Source organism: Nymphaea colorata, chromosome 1, assembly GCF_008831285.2.
Source record: "Nymphaea colorata isolate Beijing-Zhang1983 chromosome 1, ASM883128v2, whole genome shotgun sequence".
In the NCBI taxonomy this organism is placed as follows: Eukaryota; Viridiplantae; Streptophyta; class Magnoliopsida; order Nymphaeales; family Nymphaeaceae; genus Nymphaea; species Nymphaea colorata.
In genome coordinates this window covers 4,917,390-4,935,378 of record NC_045138.2, presented here as the reverse complement: position 1 = coordinate 4,935,378, position 17,989 = coordinate 4,917,390, and the positions used below count along the sequence as shown (strand labels likewise).

Below are 17,989 nucleotides of genomic sequence, written 5' to 3'. Positions count from 1 at the left end.
TTCATAGATTTTCATATGCGAAGAGATACTTATATACGTACATAGCGAACATTTGACAATTAATATGAAAATAAAGAAACATTGACGGCCTGCTGTATGGAACTGCCGAAACTAGCCCATATGTGGCTGCGCCATGGCTAAATAGTTTGGTAAATACTTGTTATAAAAATTGAAATATAAATGGAATTCAGTTAAATAAAGTAGCCAAAAAAGTAGTTGTTACCATATTGTGCCTGTTAAAAATTCAAATCTCATTTTCTTTCCTCTCAACAATCAATTTGGAAAAGATTAAAAACTGAGATGGTTCCTTGCAACTCTAGCACCTCAGATATGGAATATATATATATAGTGTGTGGAGTGTGTTTTGGCAATAAATTTTTCATTTTTAGCTATTCACGGCAGAATTGCATTCCCTAGCTAAATTCTAGTCATTTTTGAAAAGTGTAACTATGTAAATGTAGTTGAGTTTGTCAAAATTGCGGATTTGAGTAAAGCATCAATGTAAACTAGTTGATATTTAATATTATCCTTTTAGTACCATTCCAAAACTACTGAACTGACCTGCAAATCAGATCTCACACTTCTCTCTAAATGCAATTTGGTTAATAGACTCATTATTGAATTGGCCGTTTTAAGCTCTCCTCCAACCTCTATTTTTTTGTTTTTATCTCTTTTGAATATCATATAATGCTCATAAATAGTGCCTACTGTGGATAATCGTTGATATGATGAGAGATATAGAGAGAAATACCAGCGTTGTTAATTTTATAGTTGTCAGGATTATAGGTTAAATGGAATATGTGGAGAGTAAATGTAAGGATTATATAAATTGATTCAAAGTCATTCGATGATTTTGTTTATTGGTTTGCAATACTATGTATAAAAGTATATTTCCTGAATGGTGACTTATACATACGTTTTGGGGTGTCTGATGAGAAAATTCTGAAATTATAGAATTAAAATTTTCATTTTTTAATGAAATGGGAATTGTGTTACCAAACAAAAATTTTTGATTCCCAAATTAGAGACTCATTATTGAATCAAAATTTTGGAATTGTGATTCTACCAAAAGGGTGGAATTATGATTTCAGAATAGCTAAAATCATTGTTTCTTGAACCGTTCCAAAATGGCGTATGTAAATCAAGATATTTTACTTTTAACTTCTTAAAGATCCATCTACAAGAACGGTTGAGAGTTCTCACAATGATGGTACTAAACAAAACTACAAATGCTATTTATAACATATCTAATGAATTTACTTAATGTTGCTACAAGCAAGACTAGTGTGACTATGTCGTTGTCCATCTCTTTTCTGTATAAAGCAAATCAATACACATGCTATATTTCTGCCAATTTTGCATGAGTGTTATATATATATATATATATATATATATATATATATATATATATATATATGATGAAATCAAATCTGAACCGTTTAATCTTAAATCTAATGGCTCATATTTCCGGTCTTCCCCTCCCTTCCTCTCTCCGTGTGAACTCTCTCTTTCTCTCCCTTTCTCATCTTGTTGCAAGGAGCCCCCGACGGCTCCCCTTGCAACATGATGAGAAAGGGATTGAGGGAAAGAGAGGAGCAAAAGATAAAGTTCACGTGGGGAGAGTTAGGAGATCTAAACCGTTCGGTCTATCACTAGACGACCCAGAATTGATGATGTATATTGATAATGACTCTGGTTTTGTAAGGTCACCTAACAATCTTCATATAATATGGTGGATGGTTAAAAGAAAAGCAGGAAGAAAAAAGTGATAGGTGTTTATATTATATAGTATTAGTTTATATATTTTTTTATTTTGTTTTTCTCTTAATTATCTATCTCCTATGGTTGGGTATATATAAAACCCCACTATTTATATGGCAAAATAATTTTTATTTTAAAAGTTTTGTGTCACTAAAAAATGTCATAAAAAAGTGCACCCATAGCTAAGTCAGCACCATCGCCAAATGCACCTTTTCCAACAATTGTCAGCCATACAAATAAAAGAATACCCATCAAGATACATAGGTAGCTGTCTGTTTTTAATTGTTTTTTCTCTCTCTTCCCCTATATATATATATATAGGGTATATATATAGGGGAGAGAGAGAGAGGTGGGCAGGGGCTGTATGTGAAGAGGGCTATATTCCCGAATCTCTCAAAGGCTCGTTGAACAACTCAGTTCCTGTTCTCTAGCATTGCTAGTGGTTAGATTGCATGGAGAGAGACAGCGACCAGTCGGACAACGAGATCGGCAGGCTTTGGCGGCCAGGCATCCGGAAACTTCCATCCTCCCGCTTCAAGGGCGTCGTTCCTCAGCCAAACGGGAAATGGGGAGCCCAGATTTACGAGAAGCATCACCGCGTCTGGCTGGGGACGTTTCCCACGGAGGTGGAGGCGGCGGTGGCCTACGACATAGCGGCGGTGAAGTACAGAAGCGAGGAAGCGACCACCAACTTCCCGGCCGTGTGGGAGGACCAGTACCAGGCCTCCTTCCTCCGGTCTCATTCCGAAGAAGAAGTCGTCGACATGCTCAGGAGAAACACCTACCACGACGAGCTGACGCTTTTCGAGGAAAAGGCAGAAGCAGATTCTCTCGTCTCCTCCCCCTCAGCGTGGCCGAGGCCTGGGGCTTGCCCGCCGGAGAAAAGGGAGCTCTTCGACAAGGTTTTGACGCCGAGCGACGTGGGGAAGCTCAACAGGCTCGTGATCCCCAAGCACCTGGCCGAGGAGTTCTTCCCCTTGGCCGCCGACCGCTGGAAAGACGGCACGCTGCTGAAGTTTGAGGACGAAGGCAGCCGGGTGTGGAGGATCAAATACACGTACTGGAGCAGCAGCCAGAGCTACGTGCTGACGAGGGGCTGGAGAGGATTCGTTAGGGAGAAGGGGCTCAGGGCAGGGGACGTGGTCTCCTTCTTGAGGTCGGCGGGGCCGGAGGAGACGAACTACATACGTTGGAAGCATGTCGAAGGAGACGAGATCGAACCGCAGAAGTGGGAAAGTGATCAAGAGCCCGCGGAAGAGCCAGAACAAAGAGGTCAGTTCGTCCGGATCTTCGGCGTCGACCTAATTGCACGGCGAATCGAGGATCTCAATGCAGGTGATAGTGATGTGGACCTTGTTTGATCAAGCTAGTTTGTTGACGGCGAACCACTTGGTCGCCGGCAGGTCAGCCATGATTTCTTTCTTCTCTGCAGCTTGTTTAGTCCATATAAGTCGAGTAGCTACCATCAATGATCCGCAGTTTTCTTCGTGACTGCTGAGTATGGTGGCTTAATTAATTTCCTGGCGGGTCTGACATGATCCCATTGTAAGCTTCTTCGGCATCTCATTGAAACTCTCTCTTTTGGTGATTAGAGTCATTCTGTATGGTGCCATACTTGGAAATTTCCTTCTTCTGTACCATGAACAATAGTCAATGCAAGCAATTAGTATGCTACTTTTGCATAAAATACCATTCGAAGGTAGTTCAGCAATGATGCTAATACAGAAATGAGGGATGCATGACAGTGGTAGTAGAACGGGGTATCAAAAATGATGTTAAATCTGATCTTTCCATCAAATTTTCACTTACCATTGAATTGAATCGTTCTTATGAAGCGTTTATTAAGAGGGCCAAAAGTAAAAGTTTAAGGCAGGATCGACTGCATAAGGAAGTAAAGTTTTCACTTGGAGACGGTAAAGCACCTGCCATCTTCATAGATCTGTGTGATTAAATTATGATTTATCTTAATTTCCTCTGCTTATTTCATAGCCAAGAAGCCAACTAACAATAATACCCAATTGGCAGTTTTCTCGATCAATCGCCAGTTTTGTGCTGATTTGGAGAGCATGGAGGTGTTGGATTTTCTGTTCTAATAGACAACATAGGTGGTTCTGATGATCATGTCGCGGCCATTCTCATGATGTACTCAAGTTCTCAGCTAAACCGTTGGTTAGATTGAATTGTAAAGTTTAATCTCGATTGTCTTGGTTTCTATCTTTTAAGTCAAATTAGGGTTGAGAATAGGTCTGTCTGTAACAACACTTTTTTGTTCACAGATGAATTCAGTCTGTGTTTGTACATAGACAGTCTTTTCTGGATGAAGTACCAGCGTAGCCTAAGAATTAGGATAGATAATTAAGATGCTGAAAGGAACATATTAATTCCTAAACTGAAATGATAGAAACCTTTCAAAAAAACTAAAATTACAGCTGGTGGATTTGAGTTTAAAAGGGCACCAAAGTTATGATTGAAGTATATTTGTAAGTGCTTTTGACTTTAATGCTTCTTTGTGTATAACTCTACAATGTAATAACGTGATGTAGGTGGTAGCGTATTCGGTGGCAAGGTAATCCAATTTTTTTTAAAAACTAAAGTCTGAGTCGTGGTCATGTCCAAGTACCCTTTACCTTCGTGGCTATGGAGTAAAAAAGAAAAAAAAAACTCTATATATACAAGGGAAAAAGAAACACTTTTGAAAGGATAAAATGAGAATTATAAAAATATTAAAAGACTAAAATGTACATAGCTTTAAAAAAAATTCTAAAACGCAACTGCCTCTTTTTTTTTTCTTTTTTCTTGGTGCATAGTTGTTGCGTGTACAAAAGTGTGCACGCAATCAATCCCTATGCTTGAGTTGACCGGTCAACTTTACCTCCATCCAATCATGAAACATGATGCAATGTATCAAAGGGCTGTGATTAAACATGAAATGCATAAAATGATGTGCTATGAGAAGTGGAGGATTTCTCCGTCTAAACTTGGACAGTGAAATCCTAATTATATATATATAACAGCTTTCTTATTTACTATGTTTTATCTAAAACTTAGGAGCAGCATAGAAAACCTTCACTAGTTAGAAAATCGGAAATTCAAGGCTCACATTCAAAATATTGAGTCAAATGATATTATTTCTTATAAAATAATATCGGTTCATCCTGGCGTCATACTACTGGAACCATCTGCACCTTTTTCGTAGAAAGAAGCCAAGACAGATGATCACCAATTTCAGACTGATTTTTATGAATTGAACTACCCAATGCTTCATTTGTGTCCACATACACGCATCTATATCGATCTTTCATGATTAATTTCTCAATAGTACTCAAGTGAGATTCAGTTAATGCATTTGAATGGTTCCGGAAAGCATTCGCGCAATAATGGCATTAAAAGTTTAAGGCTGGAAGCACAAATACGTACATTTTTGTTGAGAGAAGGTAATATATTTTGAGAAATTAGTGAAAGGAACCTGCGCTGCTCTCAGTGGTTGAGCTACGTGTGGACCTGTGTGGGCAGTTGCTGTTGATTCCTGCAGGTTTTCAATGAAGAGTGGACTTATGTCCTGGGTCCAGCCACTAGAGCTAGTGTATGTTCTTAGCCTTAAATTTCTAGCTGCGCTTCTGACAGCTCTTGGCAATTGAAAATACAGTTACCTCACACACCTCAAATGCTTAAAATTAAGCAATGAATGATTGAAACAAAAAACAAAGAGAAAATAGTATAAACTAATATTATATGATCAAAATCTCTATCAGACAGACCTAATTAGACGGCTGTGTGACTCTAAAAACCATAATCACAATTTAACTGGCTATCTTTCGCTGGATAGTTAATTTACTTTTTTTGGGATCATTATTGCAATAGTTGCATTTGCAATGGCAAGTTACTTTGCTACTATTTTAAGATGATTTTTAGAGAAAAAAAAAAACCATCCAATCATAGAACCATAGAAATGACGGGCTGATTTCGAAATTTATACACAAAAACACACCACTGGCCACAGTGCTAGGGGCAAAGCTAGAATTTTTTCATGAGGAGGGTTAAATTAATGTTTCTAAAGTTTCACACGGGTCGAAATATCATTTTTCAAGCGGGTCCACAGCACATGCGGGCCCCTCCTTGGCTCCATCCCTACAGAGCGCCAACCCACACAAGTTTCTTCTTCAGCCAGTAGTACTAGTACCTCATGGTCATGTTATTTATTCATACATTGATTGCCCTTTACAAAATTTTAATTACAGTTTTAATGTCCCTTAGTGAAAAATTTCTGACTGGGCACTATTTGCTTCAGAATTTGATTCTGACCTTCTTCTCTTGTCTAGACACGACAGATTTATTATTGCTCTTCAGAATTGCATCACGTGTTGCCAGATTGGAATCCAATCCACGTTCGCTGTTTCCTTATCGGCCGAAATCTTTGATCTGTCATTGCATTCAATGGAGCAATTTATCCCTGTCGGCAAATTGTCCTCCTTATCCCAACCATGGAAAAAGTAGGAGAAATGTAGCTTCCATATAATATGCATCTGTGTTTGTATTTTATACATATATATAAACTGGACCCTAAAGTCAGGGACAAAAAGCAAACCCTTTAATATTTTGCTAAAAATCCATTTAAAAAAAATATAAACGTTCTAATATATTTATAAAAACTATTTTGATATATAACATGCTGAATCGAGTTGTTTTTTATGAAAAAAGTTGATTTTTCTACAATCAAAATGTTGAAACTATGGGAGCCAATTATTTTTGCTTATTATAAAAACATTATTAAAACCCCAAAAAATGATCAACTAAATACATATTTTGCATCAACCCATCTTTAAGCTCATATTGGTAAGGTTAGCTTTCAAAAAAAAATTACATATTATATTAAAAGGGTGTGGTTTCAACCAATCACTCATACGTATATATATATAGAGTGAAGAAGGAGATGGTTTTTTTGACATAAAATTGCATTTCTCCTACAGTGTTTTTGTTATATATGATCATCAGGTGCCTTTGTTTACTCACATCGGATACATGAAAAAGTTCAATCAAAATCAAAGTGGGAATCGGTAGTGATCCTTACGAAGGCTATATATATATATATATATATATATATATATATATCACTGTGGGATAAATACAATATGAAATATAAGTACCCGAGAAAATAAATCACGTAAACACCACTTTAATGCATATTCAGTGGTAGGCAGTGGCAGAGCCAGTTAATGTTTTTTTATTTTCACATTAACATCTTTAAATATTTGCTTTATTATATATGTGAGTGTCCCTTCAGATATGAAAATCTAACGAATGAGTGGCTATCTAAAAATTTTATTTTTCTGACTGGGCCACTGGTGGTATGGTGGTAGGGGAGCGGTGATGGAAAGATCAGATCTGGCTAAATAAGATATTATGTGGACAGAAATTGAGCACGTTATCATCGTGCATGGTCCTTCAATAATTCATTAAAGTCAGTCTCAAGTTGGCCGCTGGAGGGACTTATTCGCCGTATTCATTCATTGGGATGTCCTTTTCAGCATTCAATTGGCTTCTTGCTATAAAAAGTTGCAGAGATGCTTTCAGTGGTATGACCCCACAAAGGGACAAGTTTTATCTTATATGAAAATTTTCGATTTTATTGGTTAAATTCTAGCAATTGTTTCCAATATGAGCCTATATAACGCTTTTGTTGATAATCATCAAGTGATTTTTTTTTCTGCTGCTTCTAACACTTTAGTAAAAGTATCAATTAAGAGAAAAAGGATAATGATATATAGTTAGGTAGAAACGAGACCATTAGGTCAGGAATGAAAACCAGACCCTTTAATTGTTGGCTAAAAGTTTATTTTAAATAAAATATAAATGTCTTAATATATTTGTAAAACTGTTTCGGTAGAAAACATGCTTTGATTCAAGTTTTTTTTTTTTTTGAAAAATGTAGTTTTTTTTATTATCAAAATGTTGATGTTATGGAGTGCCATTCATTTTCTGCTTATTATAAAAATACTATTAAAGTGCAGACGGTGACGAACTTATTATATGTTTTACATCAACCTATTCTTAAGATCCTACCGGTTAAGGTTAGATTCAAAAAAAAAAAAAAAAGATCACATTTAAACAATCTGGTTTTGTCCCTGACTTAATGGCCTGGTTTCTACCAATTTTTCTCTCTCGAGAGAAATTGGTAGAAACCAGGATATATATATATATATATAGTGTATGTGTGCCTACATATATGCACTATCTAAAATCTACAGTGCAAAGGAAGACAAGAAATATTTTCATTTTTATATATATCTCTCTCTATATGTATGGTAGAAAATATGTACTTGATAAAGCATGCAAAAAATATATCAGCCAATAAAAATTCTTTCTTTCTCTCTCTCTCTCTCTTTCTTTCTCTAAACATATGACCTTCAATCTACAAGGAAAAATAAGAAATGCACATACTCTTTCTCTATATTGCAAAAGAAAATATCTAAATCAAACATGATAATAGAGGACAAGGCCCAACGTAATATTCCGGATAAAGTCTGCGTTAGGGATAGGGCCCCGACCTTTAATAATGAAGAAATAGGGTTTCATGTACAACAAAAAAATGGGATCCAAGAGAACCTTATCCCAAAACATAAAACTTCATAAAAGGGACTTCACGTCACACAAGTAAAGGTCACCCAAATTCCTACAGCCTACCAAGTTCAGAAAAAGCAGCAAAATACAAATGTTTAAGCCCTGCTTCCAGACAGCCTCTTTACACTTTGATGGTGTTCATTTGCAGCATAGAACTTGCCTTCAGGTTTCTGTTCCTACAACAGCGATGCGCTGCTTCTATCAACTTTCACTTCATTCCATCTAATGGTTTCATAGTGATGCAATCATCCCTTTTAGTGGTACCCTCAAACTTTGGATTCAAATCAGAAACATCAAATTTTATGGCCAGCATTAGAAGACTCCCCACCCTGCTAGACAACACCGGTTGGAGAAGTGTCTAAGCTATTCTCCTTCCCTTCGTGCTGACCATGCTGATCGACATTCAGTGCCAAAGCCAAAAAGTTTTAGCTAAGGGGCATTAATCCATCTTGTTATTGCAATGGATCATGTGCATATAGAGCTACAGGGCACTGAGTTGGGTCCGATGTGAGCACTACATATGGCTAGACTGAATTCCTGCATCATTATAATAAAATTTTTACAAGGGTTTACATAGGCTGGGTGGGTAGTTGCTCACACCAGCCCCCTAGTAGCTCCGCTACTGTCTATATCCATAAGTATTGGGGACACCATCCAAAAGTCTTGGGGACACCATGGGCATATCAGAACTGATGAACTGCCCCTCTCCAAGGTTGTCCTCTGACACCATGTCATCTATGCCTATGCAAGAGTTACCAGCGAGACTATTGTCCTGCAGCATGCTCTACTTAGGTGGATCCTTTGGCTGCTTAATGGTGATGCTTTTCTTTTTAAAAGCACTGAGCTCTTTACACTATAGGGAGTACTTTTGAGCCCTAACTTTGATGGGTAAGCTAGACCCTGCCACCTCAACATTGGTCCTTTCCTTTCCTCTAGCTGATGACTCTCGACCCCTTCTATTTTTCTTAGGAGTGAAACCAGGAGGAGGAGATGAATTCATCTTATTGGCATTGGCACATATCTCCATTGCATCACCCAAACCCCTCGTCATCTTTTCTAGCATAGATTTGATGGGCGTGTGCATTACTTTTTATACTTTGCTTGTTGGTGGTTCAGGGATCCCCTTGTCATATTGGAGAGTAAAGTAGTTATCTTTAATTGGCGGAGAAGGACCAGCGTATTCTTCATCCACTTTACTGCTCGCAGTCTGCAGAAGATCAAACTTATTGTGTAATCCTTTTCCTACAGCTTTGCTGCTAATCCATGGCTTTCTCTTTGGAGTTTTAACATTGGTCCAAGTGCTGGTAGGAAGGTTCGCCTGATAACTCTTTCATGACCTTGCCATACAAACATTATCAAAATGACTTGTGGCAACACAGGTTTGGCAATATTTCACCTTTGTTTCATATTCAACCGAGAGTGACAGAATGCACCCTTCTTTTAACTTCTACTTGAACTTTTAATACTGGCCGAAAATCCAAATGATTTCTGTGTTGATACAAGCAAAACCGGAGTGTGCTATGGTTTTGGTGAAAGCATCCGCTTCAATGAAAAGAGTGCCAATGGCTCCCACAAAGCCTTTGAAAACTCTGAAAGACCAACGCTCTACTGGGAGCTTTGGTAGTCTAACTGAAATGCGTACAAGATTGGTATATATATATATATATAGTGTGTGTGTGTATGTGACTTTTGCTTGCATTTATTAAATGTCAGCCAAAATCACTAATCCCCCCCTTCTTCAGCCCCACACTGGCTGAATAAGCCTGCACACCTGGCCGGGCAACCAGTAGGTACCCGGTAACCGGCTCGAAAAAGGGTACCGGGCCGGCCCGATGCCCACGCTTATGTCTGAAGTCAGAAGAAGCCTTTCCCAAAGTTTTTGAATGCTGTGAAAGGCCATGAATGACATACTGATAGTATTGGAACTTAGATTCGAGACTACCTTAAAAGATGTACTTCCAAAGATCCTAAGTTTGTTTAAACTGAAGAACTCAGTAATGTGGATTTAAAATCCATGTTATATGTTCAAAGCCAGGGATGGAAGGTCGAATGGGAGCGGGTCGGACTTTAAATCCATGGACCTGAGATCCTAAGGATTTCAGATTACCACTGACGATAGTGGTGATATGAAATCATTGGTGAAACAAACCCATCCATAGTAACTTTTTTTTTCTTGGAGAATGAACCAAAAAAGTTATTAATGTTCTATGATTAGCATCTTTCCAACCATTGCCATGATAGAGCAACCAGTTTCAGACCATGATTCCTTGTATTCTTTAAAGTGTTTATCATTTTTTTTCACTTCTTTCATAATGGTCCGAAAAATTCATATGATAAAGGTGGCTTTAACATCATTCCTATGGACGAGCAAATTTCAAGTATCTTAATGAAATTAAGAGGAATTTGTTGCATTAAAATGAATTTTTCAATGACAGAAGAACCTTTCCACTGCTGAGCACAATTTATCTCTTGCCTTCTTATCCATTGTTGTTCTTATGCCAAATTGTTTCTTTGATAGAGCTATTGCTTTAGCTTGAACAAAAGAATCATGTGTTCTATTTTGGTTTTCTTGTGCATTTGTTGCAATAAACATTTATCCTCTTTGAATACTTAGGGCTTCTGACAAGTCTATTTCATAATTTTCATCCCCATTCATATGAAAAAAAACCAATTTCATTGACAATGTGCCTCTTATAACTCTTTTGTTCCTTAAATGACTCTAAATATTTACAAGTTTTCTCTCTCCTAGTTTGCCACATCATTATATGGTTCAACATCTCGATTTACTCTAACAGGATGATGCCTAAATCTATTGATGCCACCACTCATTTGTTTATGGCAACAAGGACATCTTACATTGTCTTTCTTTTTTCTTTTGCTTATCAGGACGGAATCCCACTCCCATGCAGAATCTTTTCCTCGAGAAAATGAAAAGGTGTTTGAAGATCCTTCCTCTGAACTGAAGTCTAAAATGCTGCTCCTTCTATGGCTTCTAAGAGTTAAAGAAAAAAAGGAAACTTCAGAAAGTTGACATAAACATTAAATAAAAATGTTTAAAAGCTACACAATAATGATGCTACACTAATACAAGTACAACTTATAACTTACATGAATGAGTAAATCATTAAGTGAATAAACCTTAGAAAACAAAATTCAAAATATTCAAAACAATAAAGGACACTATATATATATATATATATATATCGAGAGAGAGACAGAGAGAGAGAGATGACAGTATATATTATACAATTCTTCCTCACATCAGTCTTCCACACATTTTGTACCGTACAAACTACAAATTGCAAAGATTAAAAACTATTTGATGAATAGTAAGTAAACTAACAGTGATAGAATAAAATCACGGGCTCCGAAGATCATCAAGGTTCTTCACGTTGCCCGCCTTCTAAGCTATGGATAAGATGAGAACTCAGGATTTTATCTCTTGCCTTCTTATCCACTCCTCATCTAGGGTTTTTGGGTTGACCCTCCCCTACCATATAGTACTCTTGTTCTGAGTATAAGACATCGTTCCAAAGTAAGAAAGCTATGTTCTAAAGAATGCAATGTTTTTATTATCAAACACCCTCTAAAGGTTGTTGTTATTCCTTCTTGTACATTTTAAAAAAGGTTTCAACACATGGACTGCCAAGTCACTTGTCAAAACATCGGTGTGATGTGTAGCCACAGCCAAATAATTTTTATACATGAGCTGTTTTTGTCGGTGGAATTCATCAGTTGAGAAAGATGTTTCTTTTGTGTTTAACACAGGGGTGGAGCAAGAAATTTTTGTCTAAGGGGCACTACATATATAGGTAATAAATTTTCAATTGGCCTTGGTGCAGCGACCCGGGTCTGGTGGGGCTGATCCAAATACCCAAATCTAACCAGATCCAACGATTAAAAACAGGGTTTTGGAGTCTCTTCATGGGGCATACACCCTACGCAGCCCACACCTCCCTTCGCCCCTAGTTTAACACATAAAAGAATAGATTCCATGTGCTTTTCTTTTTTTCTTCCATAAGGAACCCCTTGGGAATAAAGAAAGTTCTCTGGTGACCACAATTAGTAGTGGGGGCCATAAGTTTATTCTGGAACGGGAAAAATAAATAGTAAAATTAACTAAAAAACCTTAAAAGTTGTTAGCAATACATATTTAGTGATGATACGTAATTATTTTTTTTAACAATGTATTTAACACCTTTAGTTTTCTGCAATAATATAATAATATATTTTTATGACATTATCTGCATTTAATCACGAGTAATAATGTAATAAAAACAAATTTCCAATTAAAAATTATCATCTTTTGGAGGAGAAGGGTTGTCCAATTTCTTCCCATTCTTTAGACAATGAATATCTTCTCTATTAAAGAAGAGCGTTTCTTATCTTTATTTAAGGGCAGAGCTAACTGCTAAGGATATCAATGGATCCAATATTTGACTGAATTAGATGTAGAAATAAAGGATTAAGATCAGATGAAAAAAATTGGATGTATTTGGATTTAAAAAATGTCAATAGATCAGATTTGGATTTGGATTCAATTTTAGATAAATATTCTGTCAATCTGGACAAGGCATTAGTTTCAACATATATCTTTGTATATTTAGTATACAAACATTTGAAAGCTGGTGTTCGCATCCAAAAAATTTATTTTGGTTTTTGGAGTGCTCTAAAAAAATGAAGTTTTATTTTAAAATGAGAAAGAAAGGGACTCACCTGTGGGTATGAGGATTAACTGTTCCCAGCGCATTTAATGGCGGTAACCAATCCAAGGGCTATGCTTATCCTTAATGCATTTCGTTTTGGCTTAAACATTTTTTTCATTCTATATATAGTTTAGTGTTTGAGAAAATGTTGAAGATTTTATGTTTCAAGATTTTGAGAAAGTTTTGGAGAATCATTTGAGAGTGTAAAACATTTTGAATAGAGAAATCTTTACAAATATCATATGAAAAACTTTGGAGATCATTTTTTAAAGTAACTTTATTGTCCTCTTAAAATTTTAAGTAGGTTTGAGATTTTGCTCTAATTTGATTACTACCTACTTAGAGCTCTAACTCATCTTGCTTAAATTCTTTTAAAGATGAGCTTGTGATCATTCGTGATGTTAAGTGAAAGTGAATGTATGAATGCATTAATCCTATATGATTAAAAAAAAATCATTCATTCCTACCATGACATTCATCTAAAAGTATTCATACCATCACATGCATCTAAGTTTCTCATTTTGACATAAATATTGTTAAAAAAAGGGATTTTTTTTTTAAAAAATGGAATGAGATTGTAGACCGTCAAATACGATTCCAATATTGAGTCATTACTTGACTTTGGTCTTGATGAAGTTGACAAATAGAAAGTGAAGACCTTAGATCTTGGGAGAAAATATTCAAAAAATTGTAAAAGAGAAAATACTTTATTTCGAGAGGAATAGAGACAAAAAAAGAGAGAAAGAGATTTTAAAATTACAAAATAAAATATTTTTAAAAAGAAAGAGAGAGAGGTACGTATACACATACGTACTTATATATATATATACACATATGTGAAGCTTTATAAAAAGGACATATCAAATCGAATGGAGAGGAAGAAGAAGATTTTAGAAATTAAGAAAAAGAAAGATTTTAGAGAAAAAGAGATTTTTAAGGAAAAAGAAGACTTCAGAGAGAGAAAAAGAGAGAGAGAGATATATACAGGTATATATATTCATATATACAAATATGAGAATTTGTAAAAGAATGTGTTAAATCACAAAAAATAATGGACAAAGAGAGATAGTCATGTGCACATATACATATATAACATGTATATACGTATATATTTTCATGAGAGTTAAAACCAAGAAATGAATTGAAAATGTCCGACGTCAATTTTTCTATGTAGCTGGAAAGGAACTTGGACTCGTACAAGAGCCTCATTAGATAGAGTATTTATTTTGAAAAATCTTTTGAAAAACATGATTCCAAATATGAACATAAAATCATAATTATTTTGTGAAGAGTATATTTCTCCCACCATTGGGTATGAGAGAAATCAAATATACATGGAACGAAAGCAACGTAATAACGTGCTCATTGGAGTTCCTAGTTAGGTGGTTAAAAAAGAAACTAAATATGATAATGACTTGAAAATGCATATTAACATATACATATTTGTGAGAGTTTTCTCTGGTTGGACAAATGCCAACCTCAAAAATCAACTTAACAATGAAAAATTGCAACCCAAACATATTCTGACCATTCGTTCGTATATAAATGAGAAAAATCAATCAACTATGTATAAAGAATATATCAAAGCAAATCTAACATTTAAGACAAAACATGTTTCTCTCCTAAAATGAAATCATATTTCACCTTCTCACCCTCCCGGAGCACTCGAAAAATAGCTCTTTACTCCAAAGAGGAGATTTGAGAACTATTTTACATGGCCATGGGAGATGAAGAAGGGAGGAAAAAAAAAAAAAACTACATATCTATAGTATCTTCTCATGTTCTCTTGAAGAGTTGGAACTTGAAGAAGAAGAAGAAGAAAAGAAGAAAGAAATGGAGAATAAAATTCTAAAGCTTCAAGTGAAGAAACATTAAAAATTTCTCAAGGGTTAACCCATGCCCAAGATGGAAGATTGTGGGGGTATCTATATAAAGAGTTTGGGATCCAAAATTCAAAATTCATTTTTTTTGAATTTAACAACATTTTCATGTGAATTTCAAACATTTTTGAATGACTTTGATTTTTTTTTTAAATAGACTTTGACCAAGTGGGATTGGCCGTTAGCCGTGCAGACACCCCTTTGGGGTGTGGGCAAGGCTATTGCCCACCCAAAGGGGCCAAAACTACCCCCCCAAGGGCCAGTTTTTCAACAAAAAGGGAGGTCTCGGCACGCTAGGCGTTTGCACACACGCTTGCACCCGATGGCACACGCTCTCATGCGATTGTGTGAGGTAGCATGTTGGTGCAGCCCTATTCACCGAGTTTGCATAAAAAACGCGGGGGGGGGGGGGGGGGGGTAGAGGAGGGGGGAAACACCCTCCTTATTGTCTTGTATGCAACAATAAAATGGTTGGTTGATTCTGTTTTAAGCGATTTTGGGCTCGTATTAAATACGTATTGAGTTCAATCGGTCGCTGATGCGTTCTAGTGAGAGGTTTAAGCATCAAAAACATATTTTTGGTACGAGGACGAGACATAAAACAAAAGAGAAGGTTTGCACGTGCAAGTGCGGTGCTTGATAGCATCAAATTTTGTCGTTTTGATTTCGGCTTTGGATTTTGAGTTTGAAATTCTCGATTTAGATCTAAACTTGTGTTTTGGATCTAATTTGGAACCAAGAGTTGGATTTTGGGTTTGAATCTTGCATGTAAAATAGAGCTTGAATTTGAATTTTGTTTTTTGGCACCGAGCAAAGGTTTAGAGATTCATTTTGGATCGACTAGTCATGAATTTATTTTGTGTCTAGGATTGGGCTTAAGGGCCTAGGAATTAAATCTAAATGAAATAGAAGCATATGACCCTAATTAAGTTTAGTTTAATCAATTATGATCATTCCATATAAGATATGCCAATATACCTTAGCCAAGAAGTTTAGCAAGAACATAGACTCTTTCATTAGGCAATTAAGAACTGAGTTTCTCATTTTTCCTTGGTCACCGGTCAATATACCACAAGTTACCACTCATGGTACTAATGAGAGGGCTTTTCCGCCCAAGGTGTGGTTTAATTGTAAGAATTAGTCTTACGCTACTACCTAAGACCAAGTCCAACAACATGATGGCCGGGACAAATGGCTGTTGAAAGTTTTTTGAAATATGTGCAAACTTGAAAAATTGATTGTCTCTAATGCAATGTCTCCTAAGATGATGATTAAAATAATACGAAGAGTGAACACTGTTTTCTATCAAGTTTTAAATTGAAGAGGGTTGTATTTGATCTTATATCTAGGTGAACATGATTGATTCTCCTCAATTAGTTTTACTATAAGAGAGCAAACACAATCACCAAACAATGTAATGAAACGCCAACAGGGTCAAGGCCAAAGAAGGGAACATGCTTTATCATAGACAATATGAGAGATGTTCAAGTTTGTGGAAATGCACAAATGATAATTATAGCCCAACAATGATGAGTCCCATCATAGTTGCTATCTGTTCGCATCCCCAAGAATTTATTTTGGTTTTTGGAGTGCTCCAGAAAAATGAGGTTTTATTTTTAAACTGAGAAAGAAAGGAACTCGCTGTTGGTACGAGGAACGACCATTCCGGCACCTTTACTGGTGGTAACCATTGCAAGGGCTGTGCTTATTCTTGATGCATTTCGTCTTGACTTAAACATCTTTTCATTCTATATGCAGTGTAGTATTTGAGAAAATGTTGAAGATTTGATGTATCAATATTTTAAAAAAATTTTGAAGAATCATTTGAGATTGTAAAACATTTTTTATTTGAAAAATTTTGAATTAAGAAATATAGACAAATATCATTTGAAAAACTTTGGATATCACTTTTTGAAGTCACTTTAATGTTCTCTTTAAGACTTTAAGTTGGTTTGATATTTTGCTTTAATTTGGTTACTACTTAGAGTTCCATCTCATCTTGCTTAAGTTCTTTTCGAATGGTGCTTGTAATCATTCGTGATGTTAAGCGAAAGTGAATGTATGAATGCATAGATCCAACATAATTAGAAAGACATCATTCATTCCTATCATGACATTCATCTAACAGCATTCATACCACCACATATATCCAAGTTTCTCAGTTTTATTTATAAGTTTAGCATAAATATTGTTATGAAAAGAGAAATTTTTTTGAAAGAAAGAATGAGATTGTAGATCATCAACCATGATTCCAATATTGGGTCATTACTTGATTTTTGTAATTGATGAAGTCGACAAATGAAAAGTCAAAACCTTAGATCTTGGGAGAAAGATATTCAAAAGAATGTAAAAGAAATACGTATGTGTTTGCATCTCAAAATTTTCATTTGTTTTGGAGTGCTCCAGAAAAGTGAGGTTTTTGTTTTGAAAGAGGAAAGAAAGAGACTCGCCCATTGGTACGAGGGTTGACCGTTCCCGGCAGCTTTACCGGGGGTAATCAACTCAAGGACTATATTTATCATTGATGCATTTCGTTTTAACTTAAACATCTTTTTGATTCTATATGCGGTGTAGAAAATATTGAAAGTTTAAAGTTTCAAACTTTTGAAAATGTTCTTGAAGAATTGCTTGAAAATGTGAAATGTTTTGAGGAAAAAGTGGAACTAGTAAATATCATTTGCAAAACTTGTGAAATCATTTTGAAATCACTTTAGTGTTCTCTTAAGACTTTAAGTAGGTTTGAGATTTTGCTCTAATTCGGTTACCACCTAGTTAGAGCTCCATCCCTTCTTGCTTAAGTTTTTTTGGAAAGGTGCTTGTGATCATAAGTGAACTAAAGTGGGTGAGAATGCATGGATGCATTTACCCTATATGATTAAAAAAATGTAAAACATTCCTACCACAACATTCATCTAATGTCATTCCTACCACAGCATACATCTAAGATTTCGTTGTTATAATTATTGTATATAAGAAGGAAAAGTTTTTTGAAAAGGGATAGGGATTGTAGACAATCAAGCATGA

The 17,989-nt window shown here is 35.8% G+C and overlaps 1 protein-coding gene across 1 annotated transcript; it reads left to right on the top strand.

Annotated features, from left to right (window-relative positions):
• The first annotated feature begins 2,124 nt into the window (after positions 1-2,124).
• Positions 2,125-3,381, top strand: LOC116245414 (AP2/ERF and B3 domain-containing transcription factor RAV1-like). Its single transcript, XM_031616975.2, has one exon. It carries the CDS (start codon positions 2,214-2,216, stop codon positions 3,120-3,122), a length of 909 nt encoding a protein of 302 aa, XP_031472835.1. The 5' UTR covers positions 2,125-2,213; the 3' UTR covers positions 3,123-3,381.
• Positions 3,382-17,989: the final 14,608 nt, after the last annotated feature.

Excerpts from the sequence above, each read along its gene's own strand:
- LOC116245414 (XM_031616975.2), top strand. The coding sequence starts at position 2,214 with ATGGAGAGAGACAGCGACCAGTCGGACAACGAGATCGGCAGGCTTTGG.